At 36.4% G+C, this 21,847-nt stretch overlaps 1 protein-coding gene across 1 annotated transcript in view; it reads left to right on the plus strand.

Moving 5' to 3' along the window:
* Positions 1-21,847, plus strand: part of LOC139145028 (uncharacterized) — a 43,587-nt gene that overhangs the window by 8,200 nt on the left and 13,540 nt on the right. Inside the window, exons 2-4 of the mRNA XM_070715929.1 lie at positions 16,530-16,641; positions 19,993-20,086; positions 21,625-21,679. Coding sequence (XP_070572030.1) covers positions 16,530-16,641; positions 19,993-20,086; positions 21,625-21,679 — 261 coding nt within the window. The remainder of the gene's footprint in view (positions 1-16,529; positions 16,642-19,992; positions 20,087-21,624; positions 21,680-21,847) is intronic.

Raw genomic sequence — 21,847 nt, forward strand, 5'->3', positions numbered from 1 at the left:
AATTGGCAAAATGATGACTAGACTATGAAAGGAACAATTTGAATCTGATTGACCATTGGTACGATACAGCTTGACTCAAAATATTGTATTTGTGTATGTCTAGTCTTTACAGACTTCAACGATTAGCTTCTTGCTTTTGAACTTGTCCAAGAAAATAAATTTCTTAGCCTTGTGGATACAAAATTTTTATTAAATTCCGTGTTTTGTCAGATCCAGTTTCAAAAGATACAATCAATTTGAAAAGTGTTTGCATCTGATGGGGATGCAAGTACGTAGGATTGGAAGTTACAAATTTTGACCAATCAGGCGTGTTGTTTTGCACTAGTCACGGTAAATTAAAACATTCTCTGTGATTAGTCAATGTACATATATGTCTGCCAAATTGACATTCTGAAAGGTTTGCAATGACAAAATTGTGACCTTTCTGAAGTGATGACGCATGTAAAAAGGCCATTTAAGAGACAGAAAAACAAGACCTATCATTAATAGAATCTGTATGGATGAATCCATAAATTTGAGAATTGTAGGCTACGACATCTGAAAAGTGTCTTTCCCATTTCAAAACGAGATGTCATAATGTCATGTTCAATCCCTGTTGATTGTTTATTCCGATGATGGAATCACACCTCTAAACAAGTTCGTTGAATGCTTTGCACTGATTTTTTTTGTCTCTGTTCATTCTCTGTAGGTCATTGACTTAGATATACCAGCAACGCATCCCAACACAATCTTCACACATTCATTTTGGTTTTATAGGTAGCCTCTAGACGTGAACAGCATTATTATCTGTAGCTTTAGAGAAATGAAATAAATAAATAAACAAAAGAAGTCAATAAATAAGAAAGCAAATACGCATATTTAAATGCATGACTAGATGTAGATGTCCAATGGCTGCCAAACCACATGTATGTGTCATTAACAAAGTCATTTGCTGTCAATGCCCTCCGAATTGTTTGGTTTGGAATTGTCAGCTGTTGCTTAGCAACAGCAGCCTTGGCTCTGGCCTTCAACTGTGTGTTTGCCGGTTTTCAACCTCCTTTACTTTGCTTGGCACACACCTTGAACCATCAGTTTGTTTTCACACACAATGCCATTTTGACTCCAAGCCAGGATGTACCATCGTGATATCAACCTTAGAAAGGCTGCAGGGAAATCTTTTATGCAATTGAAAGAGTAGCTGAATGTAATTAGGTAAAGGACAATTTAGTCAAATTAACCCTTTGAGTGCCAAAGTCAAGTTTTGTTGCCCTTGTAAAATATATCCCAGTCAATTTTTTTCAGAATTTTGCCTAAATTTTGATAAAAAAGTATAGCCAATGAAATGTGATGCCCATTTAGTCAAGAATTATCAAAAACATTTCAGAAAAATTTATAAAAATTTGTAAAAATTACAGCACTCAAAGGGTTGACAAGCATTTGGTACTAGGATTCAACATTTGTGAAAAGGGTGTCACAGGTCCTTGCTGAACATCTGCTGTAAATAAATTTATGTTGGTCAAAAGATTGTACTGATGCCTATTGAAACCTATTTTGACAGAAAGATCCCAAAGCTTGGTTGAAGACTGTACAAGTACTCTTCCTGCCTTCAGTGGAATTTTTCTAAAAATATAACATCATCACCAGTTTCATGTTTGATCCACCAGTTTCATGCTTGATCGATGTGTCCATATTACCTGTTTGACACAAACATTGAGATTTATGTTATTGATAAGGCATAAACATACTGATTAATTATTCATGTTTGTTGAAGGCAACAGCATGGTTTTTCAAGAGGAGAATAATTCATTTGCAGAGTTGAACTCATTACGTCACGAACAGCCAATCAGCATTAAGGTGATGAAATTGACCAGTGGTAGGAAGTGATATACAAAATGAACATACAAAATGGAAGTTGAAATATGATATTAGATAAAGATTTTCATTTACAGATATTATTTACATCCTATTGTTACAAGAGAGATAGAAGTGGTGTGCACCTCTGTCTGTATGTATCAAGTTTCCTGTGAAACGGACTTCTGTTCTTAAAATTGAAATTTCACTTTTCTTAAAATTATCCTTAGGTGTTTATACAGTTAATACTTTATTAAGAAGACCACAGCAGTCGTACAGAGAGTCATTCCCACTAATGGTGGTTTGTGGAAATATGCTTCAAGGGTGGCTGTATAAGTTCAGTCAATTAATCGGTTACAATCCGCCATTGAGTCCAAACCCTTTCACCACCTATAATAATATTGGTACTGTATAACCCTGTTGCTTTCAGTGGCAAAATTAGAACACTACATTTTAAAATGGGGGTGAAGGCCCGGGTTTGTTCTGTGAAAAGTGTTCAAGTGAAGCATGATTCTGAGAATCAACTAAATTCATTTTAGCTTCTTTCTGGGTTACCTGAAATGTTATTATTAGACTTTAGTTATTTCTCATCTCCTCATCTTGTAGCTTGAAGGTGAGATCGCATCTCTTCATCTGTATATTTTCATGCTCGATGCCAGGCAAGTTGTTTGTTGTTCACTGATAATAATTGATTGCTTTTATTAATTACATTTGTCCATGTGTGGGTGGCATCAGAAACTTGCAAACATTAAAGTGGTGACGGTATTGCAGTAAAATTCAAGCTTACATGCCAGTGTTTCCATTGCTTCATTATGACAAAATACACGCTATGTCCTTAACTCATTCAGAGAGTAATAAGTAATAAGTAATAAGTTTCCTCATTCAGGGATCACAAGTAATCAGTTCTGAAAACAGAGCAAGCTCTTGAGACTCTCACAGTGAAAATGCAAATGTTTTTGAATATGCAAATCAGATATGCAAATATTCAAGTGTTTGTGAGTGGCAGCTGTGACACCATGGCAAGACAGAGGTGTTATATTGCATGAGAAAACTAGGGACTGCATCTGACCTTGACCAACTATTTCAAATGTTTTCGTTCGGTCTTTGTCATCCTGCAGACATATTCATTCTCAGAAAGATATGGTGTCTGGGTGATAAATTAGCATCTGATATTCATAATTCATTGGGTTAATGATGTGAAAAGTTCAACGCAAAACTTTTTAAGATTCAATTTGAACACGAATCTCAGGACATGGATGCATTTGAAGCCCGGCTGTATTGCAGTACAGGGAAAGAAATTCTGTATCAAGTCACTGGATCCCCCTCCCCCTTCTGTGCAGACAAGTTGTGACGTATAATACTGTTGTACTGAAAGGGAGGTCAATAGACACAGAGTCATTCACCCGGGGACGTAGTGAGCCGACATCATTATTAAAAATTCAGCAGACATTGTGTCATCGACATGTGTACGTGTACAGCGTGTCTGCAATGTTAAAAAAAATGAGGTGGGTGTTGTACAGTTTGTGTTGCGTTTAACTTTGATTTTAACTTTAACTTTGATTTGATCTCCCACGTGCTGACTGATCGGTATGTTTTGGGCTTTTTTCCAAAGCAAGCATAACTGCTCATGGTGGATTTTTCTGAAATCTTGGACAATACCTTGTCCTTTTTCAGCCGGACTCCAGCCACATACTGGAGCTTTTCAAGCTTGTTGTCAAGGAAACATATTTGCATAGGCACAGCAACAATATGGATAAAAAATTATGTTTTTGTCAAAAACATTTTCCAGAGGCAAGTTTTTGATGCACTATGTAACATCCAATGAACTCAGATATTGTTTAACTTTATAGTCTACATGCAAGTAAATGAAGAGGGATTTGAAATTCAAAATGAAAAAGAGTGCCTTGGTCAAAATGTGGAGAAGAGTGAATACAAACAAACAATACCAGTTCATTATCAGGTCATTCTTGCATGTGACATATCAAAGTTCAGTTAGGATTATTTTTTTTCATGTTTGCAGGCTTCAGCAATATTTTAGGGTTTTTGATTTGAAAGGAATTCACCACACCATTTCTGTGGTGAAAACTCGTTTCCTGTTTTAAGACAATTTCATAATTTCAAATATACTACCAGTATTTCTTGACTTAAAAATAAGTGTCAATAATGTCTTTTTTGATTTCATGGTTTCATATTTTATGATCCAGTGCTCTCCAATGTCGACTTTTATTATATCTCTGTTAGAATTTGTATACCTCAGGATTGTGCTACAAGCTGAAAAATTAACCCAAATGTTTTTAAGGTACAATAATTAAATTTCTGAAAATCTCATATGCTGAGTTGTTTGCCCGCAAAGTTAAACAGGATGGACAGAAAAAGGTAAAGCACCATTAGTAATAAACAGAGTTACACAATTTGTGAAAATTAATGTATTCTTTGATATTTTATGATAACTTGTTTTTGGAGGTCATTATTCTGGAAAGACAGGTATACATTGAAAATTTGTTTAGATTGTAGCGAATTTGAGAATAGTCTATCCTTTTTATTGAAATAGCAAAAATATGGATATGGTTAGAGGGTTGATCCATCAGTGCCGCCATAATTTGCAACTGTCATGCTAATCACCGTCATCTTGGCGAGAACCTTGACATGTCTGACTTGGGATTGTTTTGTGCTGTGTACGTCTACCATACCAGCCAGTTTGCTCTGAATACATAGCATTGAAAACTCACTGTGTGTGAGGCATATACAGACACAGTCTCCCAACGAATGAAATCGATCCTGCCATGCTGCATTGTTTTCGTTTTTTTTTTTTTTCATTTTGCTGCTCACTGTAAGTTGTACCAAATTACTGTGATTTCACACTTAGATTTGGACAACATGTTTTGACATCAGAGTCATGAGAACAACGTTATATCAAGATCTCTTAATACGTTTTCAACAGTAATTACATTTTGTGTCTCAAAGACCGTGCTTCCATGAGAAATTCATGGTCCATTAATTGACGTTCAGTCGGAGTAGAACAAGGGATTGTAATCACACAATGTGCAAGGCACAAATATTATCCCTTTTAGGGATCTGATAAGAGATGCTTAACTTTTAGTTATTCCCAGAGGATTTCGTTTATTATCTGTAATGGCAACGTGCCTTTGGTGGTGATCGCTCTTCTTTAGCGTATCCTGACATGGTGTTCACAATTATCAAATTACAGCCAATGTAGTAACCCTGAGATCTTGAAATTGAGATTCTAAGGTGAGATTGTAGATTGCATTCTGTTGTGCGTTCTGTCTGGAATTTACAGCCTGCAACGTGTCTGCAAGACACGGTACCCAGTAACCGTTTCTCCACGGCTGTAGGTCTGATGGTTGGGTCTTTTTTGCCAGCATTGTCAGCATACACTAAAAGTGGGGATAAAAGGATGATAGAACAATTTTTGTCTATAAAATGCGTTGTTTGTGGAAATTTCATCATCCATGACAACTTAATTCCCATGTTCTAGTTTTAACACACACAGTATTACTTCAAACAATGGTCAAGCAAGTTTGTGAAATATGGCTTGAAATGATATTTTCCCTTTCTTGTCCATGGGTGAGTCAAAATAAAATCACAATGTACCTGCCCAGATCAGAGTTAAATTGGTTAAATTGAAACTGGTACATATATTGGATAGCAAAGATAATGTAATACCCATGATCGAAAGAAGATTTTGACTTTCACTGATATTGGAATTTGTCAACTACTTTTCCACAATTTCAAGGCATCAAAAGACCTGTCTGAGGCAGACAAGTATGATCTTGAGTCTTGGACACCAATGAAAAATCAAAATCGCAAGGTTTTTTCTGCCAAAAGTGTATATGCTTCACAGGCATATCTCAGTGGTAGGGCGTGTAGGGAGTGTACTGTTTAGTTTGCTATATGGAAGTAAGTTATCTCTAGCTGCCGTTTAAAGTATATGATTATTGAACTGTGATGTGACTTTGCATGAACCCGCTTCTCTTCGACCTTCCTATTCCATACAATTGAAAGTGTATATGTCTTTACCATGAAGGCACAGCATCTGGAAAGTTTACCAGGTAATTTTCCGTGGAAGAATGATAGCGCATTACGATTTCACCTTGTGCATCAGAATCACGGCAGACAGAAATTGAACAAAGCAAACATTAAATCCAGATATATCAAGCGAAAGGTTGCTGAAAGGGTAAGGTCAGCTTTGCATGGCGGTTATGAAAAAAGCTTTAAAAAGATAACTAGTGGTCCCTGGATTCAAACGAATTGAAACATTCTCAGCCAATCAAATCGCTTGGTTCATATCACAGCCAATGAAGTACAATATTAATCAGTCAAACAGAAATCATGGATGGACATGATATGGAGTTAATAATTCAAAAAAAGACATCAAGTTGCAAGGCACATTTTCATAAAATTTACTGTTTTATCAAAGTATGTATTCATATTTGACAATTTTAACTGGTCAACATCATACCCATGTTCAAGCTTTATCAATGAAAATGTTGATAGACAAGGAATTTGGTTATGTTCTTGGAAGTAGAAATTTGGAAAAGGGACAGTAAACTTTAAACATTTAATTTGCCGTATAGGGTGACAGATGACTGCAAACATTTATTTTTATCAATTTTTCCTACAAGTGCACGTTATAGTCTTTGCAGCAGCACCATCTATGCAATATAAATATTTTTGCTTAAGTTTCTGTTTGGCTGTATGACTGCAGACTGAATGTGTTGTCTGTTTATTGGCCGTTGTTTTATGATAAAAAATCCACAAAGTAAGCTATGAAGGGGCAATATTTCAGTTCCCAGAACAAGTAAATGGAGAGAGTGGTCTTTTGCTGCTGTTTCGTCTTGGACATGTTTGTTTCATCTGCCAGTTTCAAGTTGGAGACTAAAATACTCTTTTTTTTGCCAAGCGACTGTCGAAGGACCTACAGGGCTCAGCATAGCATCATTATTTATTTTTTTGAAGTAAGCAGGGGTACATGTATGTGCATAATATCATTAATGTGAGCTCCCAGAATGGAGCTAAGTTAGCCTGGATAAACTTTCCAGAGTGTGGATAATGCCTGTGTTTTTATTTTTATTTAGTCCTCATCTAGTACAATTGTTTGCCATTGTTAGGAACAGAGTAAGCAGTCGTTGTCGCGGATAACAAAGAAATTTACATGTAGTCGCCCTGTCTGTCCTTGGATTGTGGAGAAATTGAAAAGGAAAACCCACAATGCCATGTGTTGCTATGTTAAATGGTCAAAATCGCGATATTATGCATGGTTAATATCATCTTGGTGACATTTTCCTTCCCAAAAGCAGGAACTAAATTTCCCCAAGAGTAAATTTTGTCATTGCGCATTGCAAGGACGCATTGAGTGCCATTTGATTCATATTTGATGGTGGAAGACTGTAAGTGTTAACTGGGCTTGCGTTCAGCTACAGCACTCAGGACCTCCCTATGGAAGTCTAATTGTTACCAGGCGTTCTTGTATATGCATTTGCAATAACAACATTATGATCTTAACAACGAGAATAACATAAAAACTTTGTGTTCTTCAATTTTATTAGCAAATAACAATATAAACAACTAGATTACTACGTTCTGTGACATATACCATTTCCACGTGCCTTCCCATGTGTTGATGTGCAGTATTTCTGTAGCTGTATCGGAGCAGTCAGTGTAGAATGGTTTCAAGGAACCTATCGGACGATTGACAGAATATCTCTTGTGCTCTGTACGTGTAGTGCTCAGGCTATATCCAGAAGGACATCCAAATTAGTGTTCCACACTTGCGTTATAAATCAGAAAAAAATTGATAACATTGCACAAAAATGGTCAGACAGTGGCGCTTTGCCTCAGCCAATGTCCTGACATCTTTTGTGGTATTTTTGTAATAACCTCACATAACATAAAAGGGGGTCCCTCCAGAAATCATGATCTACCATCATGCGCTAAAAATGCTTCATGGAACGGGCTTTCTGTGATATTGATTGTTTGTTTTCAGGTGCCCAGAGCACAGCACATTCTAGATATGTCTCCACATTCACTAATGGACGGTTTCAAGGGACCCATTGGACACTTCCTGGACGGTACATGTATCTTGCACTCTGTTGATGTACATGTAGTTACACAGGCAATCAGAATCGAGTCCAGGATAGCTTTTCATACTTACGCTATTAATGATCGTGACATCGCATGAAAGCAGTCACTACCCGACCATTTGACGCTTTAGTCACAAACGTACGACGCGTAGTTCATTTCGAAAATACCGCAGAGGATATGATTGGAAAACTAAAAGGGATAGAAGAAGGTTAGAGGGGGCATTGGTTTCGACTTTGAACCAAAATGGGTTTCACATTTTATCACTGTCCACTGTTCTTGTGGCACAGAGTGAAAACTGTGTGAAAATCAATTGGTTTTGCCTTTGGGAATATTGTAGGTCTTGCCAGGTGTAGCTTACCACTCCATTTGTAAAATCATAAATACGGCATTATTAACAGCTCAGGAAAATTGAAATGTAGTTGAGTGTGTGATTCAAGATTTTACTTTTAATTTGAAGCCTGGATGTAGGGATATAACAATATAGAACTCTTTGTATGAATTCTGGAGAAATCGTGAAAATTTTCATAAAAGAAATGACTGTAAGGCCAACAGAAAATTCTAAATTAATTCTAATTAATGGTACATTGTTTAGATCAAGTGAACAAGACAAGACCAAAGATGATTATTGTCATCAAAAATTTTAAATCCTAATAACTGTAAATATTGCTAGAAGTATGTGTAAATAAATTCCTTTTATCCGGAAAAAAAGAAGATCATATTCCTAAGATTGCTTTGTTATCTGGAGAGGTTAAATCTGTATCTGTCAGTAATATTTGGTCATGTCTTTTGAGGCTGGTAACCTTGCACATGCAAACCTGTCTGAAATTTTGTTAGGTAACAAACCAGACGAGACACATCATTGTCACTCCATTTGTTGAACTTTGACCTATGCAAATTGTACTGCACTCCAGCTCAGTGAGGGGCAGTGTACTATTACAATAAGTGGCAGGATTTCATTTATTTATGTTATCATTTGATTGTATTTGTTTATTCATTTATTCATTATGTCTACCATCTAAAAGCAGCAGTCCCAGGTGTCCATGGGGGGGGGGGCGGCTATTTTCAGGGCAAGGGAGAATGAATTAGAAGTCAAGTGCCTTGTTCAAGGGCATAGCGCTATGAGTCACGCCTGGGACTCAAACCCTCCATTCTCTACTCATAAATCTGATGCTCTGGCCAGGGCATCATTATGTGTCCATTTCATGAATTTAACTGACATCTTTTTCTCACAGAGTTCAGTTCATGAAATTGTTATATTTTTCGTTGACATTTCTGAGTCTGAAGGAAATCCTTAATAATAATAATATCAATAAATAATAATAGTTTTTGATACATCATACAAACATTTCATATCTATGCCAACTACCCATGCATTTCAAACCCTATCAGATGTTGTACTGCCTTTCCACATAATTGCTAATTTACAATAATTTCAATTTCAAACATTTCATCACAAATATAGGGGTATCAATAAGTATAAAACAAGAGGGTGTGATCATGGTTGTCAGTGAAAAATCATTAATGTTTTGATAAGAAATGACTGAATATTGTCATTCTGAAAAATGTGTTCCTTGCATCGAAAAAATAAACTTTGCAAAGATAGCACACGTACTGTATAATAAAGTGACATGCAGCGTAAATTCAAACGAAGAAGTCTGTTTCAGACTACAACTCAGTTTCTTATTGTAACATTGGACATTGCACACCCAGACAGGCTCGGCTGACAAGTTGAACACCGGGGCATATAGACGTACAGGGAAATTTGGGTCTTGAATGAGAACAATTTTACAAACAGTTAAAAAAAAATGTAAAACTCATCAAAGGTTACAACTAATGGAATTTTATTAAGATATATCAATGATTCTTGTTATTTTGTGACTTGTACTGGTAGGACTGATTTTAAAAAGACCGAAAGAGAAATTGCTAGATTTATATCTTGATAAAGCTTTATGTCTTGTAGTTAACACATGACTATACAGGGCAAAGGACATGTAAATTTATACTATTATAATTATTAACATGACTTTATGACGTTGTCATATTGGATATGATAATGTTCTCTTTGCTTTCTAATGAACATTGTCAACCAATTCTTTCCATCCGTAAGGCAAGGAATAACTGTCAGTCCTGTTTAGAGATTGTCATAAATTTTACATTTTGCAAGTCAATGTATACTGATTATCTTTTGTGCACCCCCCTGCAAATCTATATGTAAGGTGGGCCAAAGTTGAAGATTAGCTTCAAGTGGGTTTCATGTGATTTGAAATATTATCGAAAGACTAAATTTTAGTCGGTACAAATTTTCTAATTATTCTCTCGATTTTGATTCAGCAATATGAAGTCAAGCCTGACAACCTGTGAGAAAGTGCAAAACTTTTAGCTGTGACTTTCCGGTATAATTGGCATTCTGGTTGTGGCAGTCTGCCATTCACATTCAACATGCACAGCATCAGTCAGGGACGTGATTGGCTGCCTGATTCCCATGCAAATATAAACATGTATAACTGGCAGACAAGTTACGTAATGGGAGTCCTCGTGATATAATGAGACTGGGCAGGGTACAGAGTGGCAGTTGAGATATCAAATACCTGTGGCGTCAACCGCTGTGAAAACTTGGAGGCAGCCATGATGCTGGCATAAAAGCCCAGGGACGTGACCACTCCCTCCTCATATTGGCAGAAAGCTGTGAAAATTCTGAAAAAAATGGTGGCGATTCCAACACTGCAAGAGTAAGTGTCCAGTCATGCTGTTCAAAGATGATTTGCAAGTTCAAGATATTCGTTAAACCACACCGACAATATCAATGTGTTTCCTATGCATCAGCAACATGAAATTTTGAATGGGTTTTCATTTCATTTATATTGTTCAAAATTCCAGACAGGGCCTTGTTTTGAGTTTTACACCATTATCATTATATCAATTTTCAGAATTCATCGTAGTTTGATGTAGTCAGGATCACAGGTGAATCGATCTGTCTGGTCTCAGTGGTCAGCTGTGAATGAAAAACCTTAAATATTCACCTCAAGGACATGATACTAACAAAAACCCCCAACATATTCAAGAGATGAGATACATAATACTGATAATGACCATAAAGAAGTGAGCATTTAGTTGTGTGAATTGCATAGAAATCAAATGAAGTCATCACCCCCATGTGAGATGCTTTATCCCCATGCTCTATCAAATTGATTTAAATCTGGTTCTTAATCAAACACTCCCAAAGATCCCATCACATGTCTGTCAGTCTGAGATACCTAAAGTTGGCAAATTTGGTAGTCCTCAATTATGTAGGTGTGTTACAGATTCCAGCCATGATACACCTATTGTGTCTCTGTGAACATCAGAACACGTCCAGTCCAAGTTGTTATGATGCAATCCTAAGTGATTAATGTTCATTATTTTAGGGGGAAAAGTTATCTACCAGGATGTCTGTGTGTCCCTGTCGTTTACATAATATTCTAATTTGCTTGTACATGTATCCATCTGAAGTTGCAATGTTAGAATGTAGATGAAAGGTAATCAGGGATGAACATGCCAACAGTTCAAAGACGTTTGCTGTTTGTTTGATCGAGAGAAATCTTTCCCCATTTTTCAAACTGTTGTCTAAATTCCTTTCTAGCAGACACCAAAGAACAGTAGACAGGTGAAACAGTTTTGGAAGGAAAATGTCTCAAGTTTTAACATGCAAGGTCTTTCTGTATGAGTTGTAGTATGCAAATGAGGGAGCATAGAACACAATAGGGCCATGAAAGCTTAGGACAAAATAAAGACAGAAATAAATGAGGATGCAACCTAGAATTTTCCCTGAGAAACTGTGAAAAAAATTTACAAAATCTAGCAGTAGTGAAATATCAAGTTTTAAGCTATTAAGGAGAAAGAAAAGGGAAAGAATATTATTGATTATTTCTTTTTCTCCTATGTTTGATGATTATTCTGGAAAGTAAAGAGCTTTTCTATGCTTGTGTATCATTTTTCAAATGGCAAGGATAATAGACTTAGGAAAGTGGAAGGTAACTATGATAGCAGAATGTTGGATATCAGTAACTAGAAATATCCAGCCAGATGCAAATCCTGAATTTTATATTTTTCTTTTATCTGTTGATTCCTTTCTCTCAAGAATTTTACCTAATAGCACAAGAATTTCTGAACGAAAACGTGTAATGAAATAGTTGCGCACGCACATGTTGTCAGCCATTTTTCTCTCAGAAAAGAAACTTGCATTTTGAATTATTTATGGTAATGTTGACCTCCACTTTCGTATTTCATTGCATGGTGAAACGTGCCATTTACGTTCAGTAATTTTACCCGGCTTGCACAGATGTTTCACAAAACTGTAATTTGGCAGAGAAATGAAATGTGCAACAGACTTTATTTTTGAATTTACAGTTGGTTATTTTCTGATTTGTTTTTTTTTTTTTGAAATTTGGAACATTGTGTCATATATTGCTGAATATTTTTCACTGAATTTAAGAATTATTTAAATTTAATATATGATAAGTCAGTGTATATGGTTTTACTCTTTTTATGATTGGGAAAATTCTGTCGAAGTTCACCCTTCTGCATATAGCAGACACCCCTGCTTTTGCAATGCTATGCTACGATGGGAAAGAGCTTTTGTGTGTTGGCCTGGTGGTCGTTCACCCCACGCTGTATTCAAATGCAACTATCAGGTCATATTTGACTATCACAACCTCAATAGACAGAATGCTGCACAGCGTTCAAGTTCAAGCATTGCAGCTTTTCCCTAGGATTGCAGAGCTGTGTTCCAAGTTCAGTTGGAGCCCGTCACAGGAGGAAAAAAGCTGTGTTGGGCATATAAATGTGTGATGCTACTGCTTAAAAAGCAAGGCCAGTTGTCTGTGTGTCGAGGCATTGCCTGAACTATTGTTACGTAACAACCCACGCTAGTTAAAAAAGGGCTTCGTGTAAAGCAGACATACTGTTCTCTGTGCAGTGCATTCAGGATGATATAGTCAACCCAGGGACAAAGCTGCAGTGTGAGTCAACTGATTTCTTATCGAAAAAAATGGGGTAAGGACAGTTTTGTGGTTGTTGCTCCTTTTCAAAGGTATATGTATTGTCTCAGGTATGTGGGATTTAGAGTCTATCGGATTCTGAACGTGTCAATTCCTTAATTGATTATCAGACTTGTTGTAGACAGTTATATGGTAAGTGACTGACAAATATGAACATTTTAATGACTTTGTTCGGGACTTCTTTAATCCACTTGTCTTTACATGGGGAGATGCCAGAGTTAATGGAGGCTGTATGTGCGCATCAAAGCTCTGTTTTTAACAAAAGTAAAGGGATTGTACCGCAGTCTCAACCAGGCCCTTTGTCTTAATAAGCTTTGAAACCACAGCCAAGTGTTTCTCTATTGATTTAAGGCGTGTTCTTTTGTCTTCACCCAGACATGAAAGCATTTGTTTTTATGTTAATCAGTCGTTCAACCAGAAATGCAATATCGACTGTATACACGCTACAATTTCAGCGCGGAAAAGAATATATTGGTTTTGTTCAAAATATTCAAATTCAGTGGCCTTGAGATATACATTCATCTAGTGCTTTGAAACACCTATAGAGGTGTTCAGTATCACCTAAGCATTAAATTTCCAAAGGAAACATCGTCACAAAATTCATTTGGTACATCTAAAAGTTTTAATATTTCCTCAGCAATTTGCAGGGCAGTTTATTTTTTTTTCACCCAGTTGAATATCACAGAACAGGCTTTGACCTTGCTTCCAAAATAATCCCTGTCTGGGCATACAGAATGGAAGGTCAGTCTGTCTGGTCTTTGGAAAATTGTTCTGAAACTGACTGTGTTGATGTCCCGTCTGACGCTTTGTTTCATGACGCAGAGACTCCACTTGTCTATCATCTATTGCAGTTTAGATGGTATTTCATTGATGTCAAATTGGTCACCAAGTGCAAAATACTGGTATTATGAAAAGGGACGATATTTCCCCATTAATGGGCGTTGTCTCGAGTCATCAGCCTGTTTTTTCTGCTGTATCATTTCAAGAAGCCACTTTATCAATGTCATTTGTTTGTGTTTGCATGATTAGTTAGAGTGCTCTTCTTGTTCTTGCTCTTCCTTTTGGAAAATTATAAAAGTGAAAAAAATATTCCATGTGCTGTCTTGGGAGTAGTGTGAAGAAGAAACCACGAAAGAAATATACTGCATGATTAAAAGCCATGACGTAATTCCAGCCCAGAGCTCAGAACCCTCGTCTAGGACCGCTTGGTTGGCCTGATAGCCTAAGGTCGCTCACCAGACAGTCAAATGGTGCGTCTCAGCTGCTCAATAGGTGTACCATGAATTTCAGTTTTTTGAGAGAAAAAAATCGCTAAATTACTGAGTGTTTGTAGGCAAATCTAAATTAGTATGTATTGAGCTTTTACAATTTGAATTGTTCAAAGGTTTTTTTGAGGCGTTTTCATATTTTTATTCCAATATCTTTACATACATTATCAAAATTATGCCAAAAGTGTAAGACTTTAAGAAGTTATCTAGTAAAGATGGAATGTGCTTCCAAGGACTTTGGCAGTTCTGTCATGAAAAGAAATTAGTAAGGCGTTGTGCTGAAAGAGAGTTTTTGATATTTTTTCAAGCTTTAGAATTGCTTAAACATATTTATAGGATAAACGACTTTTTATTTCAATACAGATCCTAATATTTTGTTTTCAAATCTCTCCAGTCTGTTGGCAGTTAACGATTTACAAAATGTAATTATAAACTCTGTCGTAGACATATAACCTTCCAAGTTCAGGCAAACAGAGAATGACAATGTACACATTGCAGTTTGAGCGGGAAAAATGGTCAATGTCATTCTTTATGTTTCGTCAGGATTTCCTGCATGATGTATTGTTCAGAGTATTTTGTCTCTGTTAGCTGAAGTTTTAGCGGGAAAAATTTGTCACTAAAATAAACATACTTTTTCCTTTCAGTCAAGGTATCACCATTATTATGTATAATTCATGAAGTTATAATTAGATTTAAATGATTTTCTACCGGTGTATTTGAATGCTTTTCATTCGGTTTGTAGAATGTCACTGTGGATTCCCAGCCTAAGGTGCCCATGTTACTTGTTTGTTTATCATTACGCCATGTAATGGCAGACTGTCAACCATGTGACATGTCACATGTCAGCAAATCACCAAATATGGTAACCACAGGTTTTCATTTTCCCATGCTTGAAGATCAAGAGATAAAAAGCTACTATTGATTCATGAGATAAAGTTAATGATAGCTATGGTAGGGTATAATGTACAGATCATCTACATTTTTAGTGAAATGGCAGTCTTTTTTTGCATGTATATGCATCACGTGAGTTATGAGAAACAAGTAATCAGGAATGATAATTATGTGGATGAGCTTGCTATTCATGATTACTTTGTGTAGATTGCTGCGAAGGTTTCTGTCTCGACAATGCGTGTAACTTAAAGCGATATTTTTTTCACAATTTTTTCAATGTCAACTGCAATTTCTTCTTGTTGCACTGCTTAAAACTTGTTTGTCCAGATTGAAATGCAAAAGTAAACAGTAACAGTGCATTTTACTTGTATAAACACTACATTGACAAGTAAAATGGTAGCGTTTCAACTTACTTTGGGGAAATAAAACAAAAACTAGCAGTTGATGTACAAAATCGCGAAAAAAAATTATCAGAAAGTTATAGCTACTGTCCCTCTAATAGGTTCAAATTCAAAGTTTATGAGTTGCAAGAATAACTTTTTGGGAATTATAGTAAAGTACAACTGATACCTTAAGCCTATTTATACACATAAGTTGTGTTTTCCTTTTCACAAAAATTAAAAAAGAAATTCCCAACTTTTCTCTGATTAAGTCATAGTCAATTTTGTGCGATTGAAAAAACAACTCTGCTTCTAAGTTCTAAGCTGTAATTTTGGTTGTTCTTTTGACTCCTTTTGATGATCAGTCGGACAAAAATCTGGAATGTGGTTCTACACAGACATGAAGATCACTATTATTGTACCACGGTGCAGCAAAACTGCAGCGCGACAAACAGAAAAAAATGAATGAATGAGATAGATGTAGAAGTTAGTGGGTGAGCTCAGACATGTACACAGAAGTGCTTATCAAAATTCCATCCAACGTCACCCTGCAGCCGTCCGTCTGTTATCGTAATACATGTATTTTCACCACAACTATTCCGTTCACTTTGAGAACCAGGTTAGATGAGTGAATCATGTGACCAATGCATCACATTCATGAAGTTGAAGCATAGAACATGAAAAATTTTGCCTCAAAAATTTTGTCGTTCAATTGTGCAGTTATGAAATGCCAATATCATTATTGTTCATTTGTTGTTCAGTCAGGTCAATCTTGTTTCCCTTTTAAAACTGCATGTTTGAACGGAAGCAGATTAACCAAATGGTAATGATTGTGTGCTGCCCCCCCAAGGGTCTGCCAAAATTGTAAGTCTTTTTTCATGAACTCACAAAAAACAAAACGTGAATTACATTTTGTACGTAGTATAGCTGTTTTAATTTGAAATCTCGTTCATAGTATTGAATTTTTTTTCTCCCTCTCTCTCTCTCTCTCTCTCTCTCTCTCTCCCCCTCTCTCTCCACAGGGATTATCAAGATAGCACAGAAACTGGGTCTGAACTTATTGGCACCAAGGAAAAAGATCTCAGTCTTGCTAATCGGGAACCATTCAGCTGGCAAAAGTTCCTTTATCAACTGGTAGGTACAGAACATACCATCACCACTGTGCTATTCCTATATTTCAATGGTTGGCTTTAACCCTTTCACCACCATGGTTTGTCCCAAATCCATTGTTTTCTATGGTAAAGTTGGACCTGTATACAGGGAACTGGGGATGAAAGGGTTAAATAAGGTACTGTCCAATAAAAGCCTGAGATTTTTGTTTTTGACCAGGTGTTGTTGACCAACCGTACTAGTATTACAGTTGCTGTGATTTAGGATTTGACCGGGTGACTTCCACCAACTAGTCAAAACTTGCTGTGTTTTTTTGTTTTTGACCAGGTGTTGTCCAGCAAGTAGTCTAACACTGACTTCTATCATGACGCATATCAAATTGCCTGTCCAGTGTTTGAGTTCTTATAATCATGATCAATGTACATGTCGATAGGCTAATGTCCCATACAGCCTGGATTGCAAGGACTTCCTGCATTAGATGTTAACCCCTATTCAGATAGTTGTTGAGTAAACGCTCACAAGATGTTTATTTAGACAGTGTCCTATGCCCCTGCCACAGTCCTTGAATTTCAAAGCCTCTTTGAAAGTCCTTGAAAATGAAATTAAATCCTGGAATGTCCTCAAAAATTGATAATCCGTCCATAATTTTCAAAAATGACAAGATGATCAATAGAGATATCACAAAAATCATATGCAGAATGATAAGATATATAAAGATGATGTATTGTAAAAATCATACCTGGAAAATTGTAGTTTTAACCTGAAAAATCGCTGGAATATTGCTACACAAGTCCCTGAAAGTCATTGAATTCGAAGTGACTTTGAGTGTGTGGCCCCAATCTGAATAGTTTACTGGTTACTAGTTTTAAAAGACAAAGAACTGACAATCGTAATTTTTCCTCGATCAAAATTTCAGGATTGACCAACACATTCACAGCATTCAGCATTTGAACTTTGAACTGTACTGATGAACACACTATTTCCCTTGGAAGGGAACATAAGTGTTAAAAAAACCAGGAAGTCAATGAAAAACAAGTAACCGTAAGAAAAATTATGCCAAATAAAGATAGAATAATTAATCTCATCAAAGATAGAGCAAGAAAAAAAGAAAAAATTCGTGGTAGCTGTTTCTTTCTCAGTTTCATTCATGTAGATTTGTACTATGCTAGAAGAACTGATATGGTTTTATATTTTATCATGAATTCGGTAGGCATTTGTGATATGTAGCTGTTGTGCTTGCAGTGCAATTTTATTCATATCTGGTACAACTCTGCGTGGAACAGAAGTACGGGACAATAGACTCTAGAAATAGCTCATAATTTTGTAGAATTCTGCTATCTTCATATAGCAGTTTGGTTTTAACAAATTGATTGCTAGATAAAACTCCTGAATATGTTAGCTAGTCGCTTACGTCATTCTGCAGTGAACATTTTCTGTAGTTGTTCTTTTCAATTTAACTTTTTCATCTGCCACATCCCTAATTAGATGTTCACTCATTATATTTGAATCAATGAGTATTTGACAAAATCTGATGATGAAAAGTTACTTCAGTGAAGTTCTCAAACAATTTACAAAGAATATTCTTCAAATGTGCAGATTACTACCGAGTACTTTCTTTTAGTTATCAGCCTTTGGAAAGGCAGCCAATGAAAACAGCAAAATTAGAGTTGAATAATACTTTTGCTGGTGTTGATATTAGGGTTTTGTTATACATAAAAGATAGACAGAATTACAGGTCTTGGATAAAACTTCAAGGATTTAGCAGTTCAAGAAGAATTTGTGGTACGTTCAGAAATTTCTGTACAAAAAACCCTGCTGGAATCAGAACAGCTGTGCAGCAGTCAGACAGCTTTCTAGCAAGCCAGAGCTTTATCCATGCTCCATGATGTTGGGCAAGAATGATGGTACCGGTAACATGTAGATATTACTGTAAAGCTTGGTCTTAGATTTACTGTGATTTCAGAAGAAGTGAGAGAGGTCCTCATGATATGTAACTGGCAGACACCTTCACAAGCCGACATATTCGTACGCTGCTAGACAGGGTGTGTGTGGAGAGTGTCTATTGATACATGGGGATATAAAACGCCAGCTGCAGGGAAAAGCAATTGCATGTAATGTAATGTAATGCTTGGCCAGGCAGAGTAGCAGTAAAGATTGACAGTCATTAGGGAACCAGCAGAGACAGAGAGAGAAAGAGAGAGAGAATTTACATGTAATGAAGTGTATCTTTCATTTCTGTTCAGTGGAAGCAATTGTTTCTTCAAATTTAAATTAGTCTCTGCAGTCACTTCTGCAAGTTTATGTATGTACAAGTTAGAATGCTGAGTGAAGTACAACTGTGCTGTAGTCTAACACACAATATGCAAATGTGGGTAATGTCCTTTTCCCTCTTCAGTGATAACATTAGATCACTGTAAAAGAAAAAAAGATGGACAGATGTTGACAAAAAGTGGATAATCTAGTACAGTTCTTCCCCCAAATGACCCACTTCCATCATTCACAATGATCACTATTTAAGGAAGGACCACCCTATGATGTAATTAGTACAGCTATATTTGGTTTGTAGATTGACTCCTGTTTGAATTGGCTCATGGGCTGACTTGAACAGTTATATATGTAGTGACATAATAGGAGGGGAAGATACACGCTTTCCATAACTGTTCTTGTCTTTGGCTGCAAGCCCAGATGCTCCAAATACAGATTTGGTCATGTCAGATATGGATACAAACACCGCCTGACCATGCCATTTGCTTTGATTTTATATCGATGTCTATGTACGCCCTGGTCCAGAGTTCTCAATAGTTTATGTCTTTGGTTTTTTACCAACCACCTAGTTAGTTATTAAAATATTAATAATATGTCCAAAAAGCTGTTATTTAGTAACTTGATTACGTAATGAACTTAGCCTGATTTGGTTATTATCGCCATCTGTAAAGACCTGATTCGCCCACAGGATATCAACAGGGTCAAGAATGAGAAATTTTTTGACTCAGAAATTGTTCAGTCATTCTTTATTTTGCTTTCCTTGATCTTATCCTGTGTGTTTTCCATGATCGTTGGTAATCGGTGTCTTGAAATGACTCTTTTTCCCATGACCTGGTTATATTTACATAATTTTTTTTAAACGTGTCCTGTCCACGTGCAACTGTATTATTGTTTTCCTATGCATTCACTGTCGCTGCAATTGTCTGTCTTTCTTGGTGCCAGCCTATTGCATTCATAATGTTATGTTATTTTTCTGGGCTCATCTTGTGTGCAAGACGTTTTCTTTACCTCTATAATACTAAAATATAATTCAAACTGGTAACAGTATTTGTATATATTAATATACAGACCCATCTTATACCAACTCTTGTCATTGCTCCATTATTCTAGGTACATCGAAGAACACGTACAAAGGACAGGTGTTGCCATAGAAACACAAGGTTTTACCTTTGTCACCAGTGGGCGGAAACGAGAATCACTCACAGTAAGTAGGAGATCTGATGTACGTCTGTTGCTATGGAAATGATTACCTAATCAACAAGAATGGCAAAGGAGATACAAAATGAGATTAGTGGAAGAGTAAGATTATGCCATATCAAAATGTATCCAGTGTAAATGTTGTTTTGATTTTAATATCATAAGTACACAGCCCTGTGTCTGATGTAATGTTAGTCGGTTAAACGTAACAAGGAGATTTCTCAGAGCTTGTCATGGAAACTGCAATTATATGATAATTAAGGACAGAACTGCATTGGTAAGAATTGGGTGTGGCTGTTACTGACTTTGAGAAACCTTATTGAAGTTTGAGAGGAAGGAGGCTCATGGTTTTGTGATGGGTTTGCAAAAATGAAATCAAAGTAATGGTCTGTACAGTTTCTAGTCCTGAAATGAGTTTTGCAGATTTTAATACGAAATCTAATACCAAAAAAATTAATTGATATCTGCTAAATAATGAATAACAAACAAGGCTTCCAAGGGATTTTTTTTCTCAATGGGTAACCACTAACTACAAGAGCTAGTAAAAATTGCCTTTTTCATGACAAAGTTGAGGGGATATCTTGCAGCTTTAGACTGACATTAAAGAGTCAGTGCATGATGGGAAGGCACCATTCAATGTCCGCTCAATCTCTTTGTGACAATTTTCCTGTATTGTTTCAATTTGGCCATTGAAAGCTCTTGTTAATAGCTGTAACCTTTATTCTGTTCTCTTCTGTGGTCTGTCGTTCTGCTCCCAAAATGATCTTGAAAACTGTCTGCTGTTCGACTTTCAACAGAGTCTTGATGTTATTATGTCCAATGTTTTTTTTGCCCATAAATTTCCCCTGGACTAAATTCAGTTGCTTCATATTGTACACAATGTATCATATTTTCAAGGCTAATACGAATTATTTCAACGATTTTCAGGCAGGAGAGAGCAAGTTTGTTTAAGAATATGTTTTCTTGAACCAAATTAGTGAAAAAACTATTGAAAGTTTAAGCTCTTGATCCTTTCATCGGTTGCAAAAAATTTAAAGCTGACTTTACATATGCTCTGCTTCTTAAATTATGCTTGTGTAGTGTAGAGTGTATCTCAATCTGTCTGTCTGTCTATGTGTCACTTGTGTCTGTTAGTAAGGATGTGCATCAATGTCTGTCTGTCTATCTTGGTGTCCACTCATCTTTGTCTGTTAGTTAGGATCAGATACCTTTATTGTGCAGAGTATACTATCTGTCTGTATTTCTGTCTGTCTGTCTATATATGTCATCTGCGCCTGTCTTTTGGCTAGGAATGGATGCCGGTGCTGCATATACATGTATTTCTCTTTCTGTCTGTCTGTAAGTCCATCTATGTCTATCTTTTTTGTAGGATTGGATACCTATATTGTGGACATTTGCGTATCTGCCTGTTTGTCTGTCCATCTGTACCTATCTGTCAGTTAGAATTATCCCCTTCTGCTCTGATTGAAAGTGTTTACCTCTACAATCTCTTGAAATACAAATGCCATGAAATGTTGATCGGTTGTTATGTTTGGTCTCTTTCAGGGCAATGCAACCCTTCATCTTTACCCACACTTCAAGGAATTGGCTGATATTGAAGGTAATTACGACTCTGTGTGATATATTACATTATCATTCATGATTGCATTTTTGGGGGCGACACAAGATTATACACCTATGAAAATAGTTTTGGAAGGGTCAGATGCTCGCACGTCAGCACTTTTCACCTCAAATATCATAACTCATCTGTATCATACCTGTCCCAGTG

The sequence above is a fragment of the Ptychodera flava genome, chromosome 12 (genome assembly GCF_041260155.1).
Source record: "Ptychodera flava strain L36383 chromosome 12, AS_Pfla_20210202, whole genome shotgun sequence".
Classification (NCBI taxonomy): domain Eukaryota; kingdom Metazoa; phylum Hemichordata; class Enteropneusta; family Ptychoderidae; genus Ptychodera; species Ptychodera flava.